Source organism: Squalius cephalus (genome assembly GCF_949319135.1).
Source record: "Squalius cephalus genome assembly, chromosome: 23".
Lineage (NCBI taxonomy): Eukaryota > Metazoa > Chordata > Actinopteri > Cypriniformes > Leuciscidae > Squalius > Squalius cephalus.
The window spans coordinates 16,467,482-16,471,464 of NC_137144.1; the positions used below are offsets into that span (position 1 = coordinate 16,467,482).

At 32.5% G+C, this 3,983-nt stretch overlaps 1 protein-coding gene across 2 annotated transcripts; it reads right to left on the reverse strand.

Annotated features, from left to right (window-relative positions):
• Positions 1 to 74: 74 nt before the first annotated feature.
• LOC307151429 (troponin I, cardiac muscle-like) lies at positions 75 to 2,162 on the reverse strand. 2 transcript variants are annotated; one of them, XM_079859443.1, is made up of 7 exons: positions 1,945 to 2,162; positions 1,775 to 1,812; positions 1,484 to 1,525; positions 1,255 to 1,386; positions 1,090 to 1,179; positions 818 to 991; positions 75 to 534 (listed from the first exon to the last, which is right to left on the reverse strand). In XM_079859443.1, the coding sequence occupies exons 4-7, from the start codon at positions 1,312 to 1,314 to the stop codon at positions 445 to 447; spliced, it is 414 nt and encodes a 137-aa protein (XP_079715569.1). In that variant the 5' UTR covers positions 1,315 to 1,386; positions 1,484 to 1,525; positions 1,775 to 1,812; positions 1,945 to 2,162; the 3' UTR covers positions 75 to 444. The 2 variants fall into 2 exon arrangements, with proteins under 2 accessions (XP_079715569.1, XP_079715568.1); XM_079859442.1 differs by having other exon boundaries at positions 1,775 to 1,835; positions 1,945 to 2,145.
• Positions 2,163 to 3,983: the final 1,821 nt, after the last annotated feature.

Consider the following 3,983-nt stretch of genomic DNA (forward strand, 5'->3'; position numbering starts at 1 on the left):
ATATATAATACGGGAAAGTGGTATTTGCTGCCAGAAAACTCTTACAGAGCAATACCAGTCAGAAAACCTGGAAATACCTGTGAAAACATTGAAAGCTTTATTGTTCCTCAATATTCACACATCTGATCACATATACATCTCGTTACAATATAAACATTATTATATAATGACAAGTGCAATTATATAATAATCATATACATAAATAAATGTTTTATATGTGTCATAAAGCACATCATTTTCAATAGGCTATTTGAATTGATAACTGTGGTTACAATAGCACAGCTGCTTTGTGAACTTCTTTCTCTTGTTTTTTCATTCATCCAGCTGTTTGTGCAATAAAACAAACACAAAACCACAATTAAATAGCAGTTAAATATTGGTGTTTAAATAGCCTTCAGTTCACATTGGATTTAATATGTGAAATAATGAATGAGAAATAAATTATTAAGAAGTTGGTCCAGCAAACAGCTTCTTCCTGCCCTCCATGCCTGACATGGCATCCACATTTTTACGCCAGTCGGTCACTTCCTCTTTCTGTGTGGATTACAAGTAAATGCATATTATTATTAACAACAATGTCATGTTTTCTTGAGCTATAGAGAGTGCACATTAAAAATGCAATGCATTGTTAATACTGAATAAATAAAACAAAACATACATATACATATACATTTTATTCAAATAAAAGTTTTAAAATAATTTCAAAATTATTATTTATTAGCTATTATCTGATTATTGATGAATAAACAAACAGAAAAGCACTGAATCCATAAAGTCTGAGTATGATATTGATAGATGTGTTGATTAAATGTATTACCTTTTCCTCCTCCTTCTTCACAGTCTTGAGGTTAGCTTTAAAGTCGATGGATTCCTTGTGTCTGGCACCTAGCAGAGCCCCCAGCATGGCATCCGCAGACACCCTCACTCTCTTCAGGGCAGGTCTCTTCATTTTACCCTTCAGCTCAAAGACTTTGTGGTTTAATTCTGCGATCTATACCAAAAGCAGCAATGTAAATGAATGCATCAATTAATGCTTTTACGTTTAGGTATTTTTAATGCCGTTTTAAAGCAAAAAAAAAAAAAAAGTACCTCCTTGTCATGTTTGCCAACTTTAGATTGAATGTCATATCGTTCCTCATCAACAACATCAATTTTTTGATGAAGGTCTTTGCACAGATTCTGTAAGCAGAGCATCATCATGTAAGAAAGAACATTGTCAAAGGAAATCTGACAAAAGACTAAAAGAATAGCAACCTGTAGGTCCTGTATGGACATTCCAGACAGTTTGATTGGAGGAGCTCTCTCACTGAGCATTTGCTCTCGCTCAATCTCTTTCTGTTCCTTCTCCTCCGCCAGCAGAATGCTGGCCTTCTTCAGTATTTTGGTCTGCAATGCATTAAAATGAGGATGCATAGCCTCACATGTACATCATGGTAGTTGCTTTAAAATATATTCAATGATTATGCAAAAAAAAGATACTGACCTTTAAAAATAACCGCCGAGATGCTGAAATCTTGGGCTTTCTCTGAAGAAGAGAGCCGATATGAAATGAACAACATTGTGACCCTGCCAGCTGCAATGTTATATAATAATATTGCAATTAAATACAGTGTTTAAATGCTCACCGGACTGACACAGATAGAGCCAGGAAAGAAAACACATATATTTAACATATAAATTAAAGATGTATAATTTCTATCAGATATTTATTATTTTATCATTTCCATAACATACTATTTAAAAAAAAAATAATAATAAAAAGTTCCTAAAATACTTACGTTGCTTCAGACATGTTGGTGCCTTTGTTTTTTCCTGGAGGTTTAACAAATGATATTCTGATGTAATGTCAATGAGAAAAAGATAAGAAGATAAGAAATCTATAACTACTATATCTATCTTATACGCATTAATATCTAGAAGTTGTCATAACCTGAAGGTCCTTACCTCTCAGATGATGGAAGTATGACTTTGTTTTGGCCAAAGGGAAGAAACTCAGCAGATTTATAGATTCTGATGCACTCATGAGAGGCTCACTAAAATAGACCACTGTCCGCACCATAATCATTGTCAAATGCTTCGCATCCCAGGCTTCAGAGCAGCTGGTGCTGAAATGTACTTTGTGTTATCTAGACTAAGGGTGAGCACAACAATACTCCAGGATTAATGAGACTATATGTGTCCGGCGTACGCATTGTCTTATCCAGTGTTGAGGGCTATGTAATCAGATTACTTTTTTCAAGTAACTAGTAATGCATTACTTTTGGTGTGAAAGGGCCATTTGCCAAAAATATTACTTTTTTTGTTATTAAAATACAAAAAAGCAAGCCCAGTCCAGGTGAGAAAAAGTAACGCAAAAGTACTTTGCGTAACACAATTAGTTACCTTTTTATGGAGTTACGCAATATTGTAGCATTACTTTTAAAGGTAACTTTCCCCAACACTGGTCTTATCCAATTTAATCTGAACTAAATGTAAATTTCATGTACAATTGTTCTTTTTGGAGTAGGCTATACTGTACTTTGGAGTTTGTTCTTTTCATACAGTTTGTACTGTATATCTTGGGAAAGGAACAGTATGATAGCCACATATCTTAAGACTTTACAGGAAAAGGTTAATCATATCATTTCCTATTTGAAAGGGACATTCAAACAGTTTGTGAAGACATTTTATGTAGGAATATTACTGTCACGGTCACTACATTTCCCATCATCCTCCCTGGCCCTCACCTGCATGCTCTTCCTCTGTTCATTGTTCAGTTTCTAGCCACTCCTTCATTAGTTACTATGGTTACTGTCATTGAGTTAATTTGCCCCAGCTGTGTCTTGTTTCCCTTACCTGTTCTCTGTGTATTTAAGCCCTCTGTTTCTCCCTCGTCTTGTATCATATTTCATTTCTCAGTGTTATGTGGTTGTATAGTATCTATAGTATCTCCTTCGCCATGCGCTTGATTACAGCCACCTAACCCGTAACAATTACATGATATTGTCATATTTTCCTAAATTCTATTTATAATTCAGATTTGAAATTATATGATATTTTAATGTATATATTTTATAGGCTATAATAATGATATTTTCACAACCATCAATAAGGGACCTTAAGCGTAATAGAGTGACATTCTGGGTTTTTCTTCTTCCTGATACAGTATGTTGTTGTAGGCTGCCATCAATAGTTTAAAAGAAGAACTGCAGCTGTATTAAATATGACAAGAGCTTTTCATTTTAAAAACAGTGTTAAAACATTAAAAAAATGGATTTACTGTTCAGATTATTTTTTCGGCATTCAAGGTCAGTACTGTATCAGTACATGGTAACACTTTACAATAAGGTTCAATTTGTTAACAGTAGTTAACGACATTAGTTAATTAACTAACAATGGAAGATAAAGCATTTATTAATCTTAGTTAATGTTAATTTCAACATTTTCAGACTAGTAGATTATGAAAATCTAAAGTTGTTGTATTTATTCATATTATTGAATGGACCTGAGCTAACATGAACTAGGCTAACAATAAATAGTTTTATTTTTTATAAACTAAAGTTAATAAAGAAAGACTGAAACAAGTGTTTTGCTTATTTCATGTTACTTAATGCATTTACTAATGTTAACTGATCCTTATTGTAAATTGTTACCTTGCATTCTGTGAAACTGATGTTATCAAAATGATGTGTTTGCCATAAAAATTAAAAAACACATTATAGCATTATTAGACATTCTCAAGGCTTTTTAACATTTTGAAAATGTACTTTCTGAAATGTTTATATTTTTGACATAATTGGTTTTGTACTGCTGCCATCTTCAATACATTTAAAGAGATTTTTCTCTGACACTAATGTTATTCATTTTAGTTCCTGTTAGCTCTAGTTTATATCTAACCAACTTGTCATATCTAGAGAGATGTTTATGCAATAAAATATATAAAATAAAACGAAACAAAATTTTTAAAAAAAATTGTTTGAAAAAAACAAAATAATGTTAGCCTA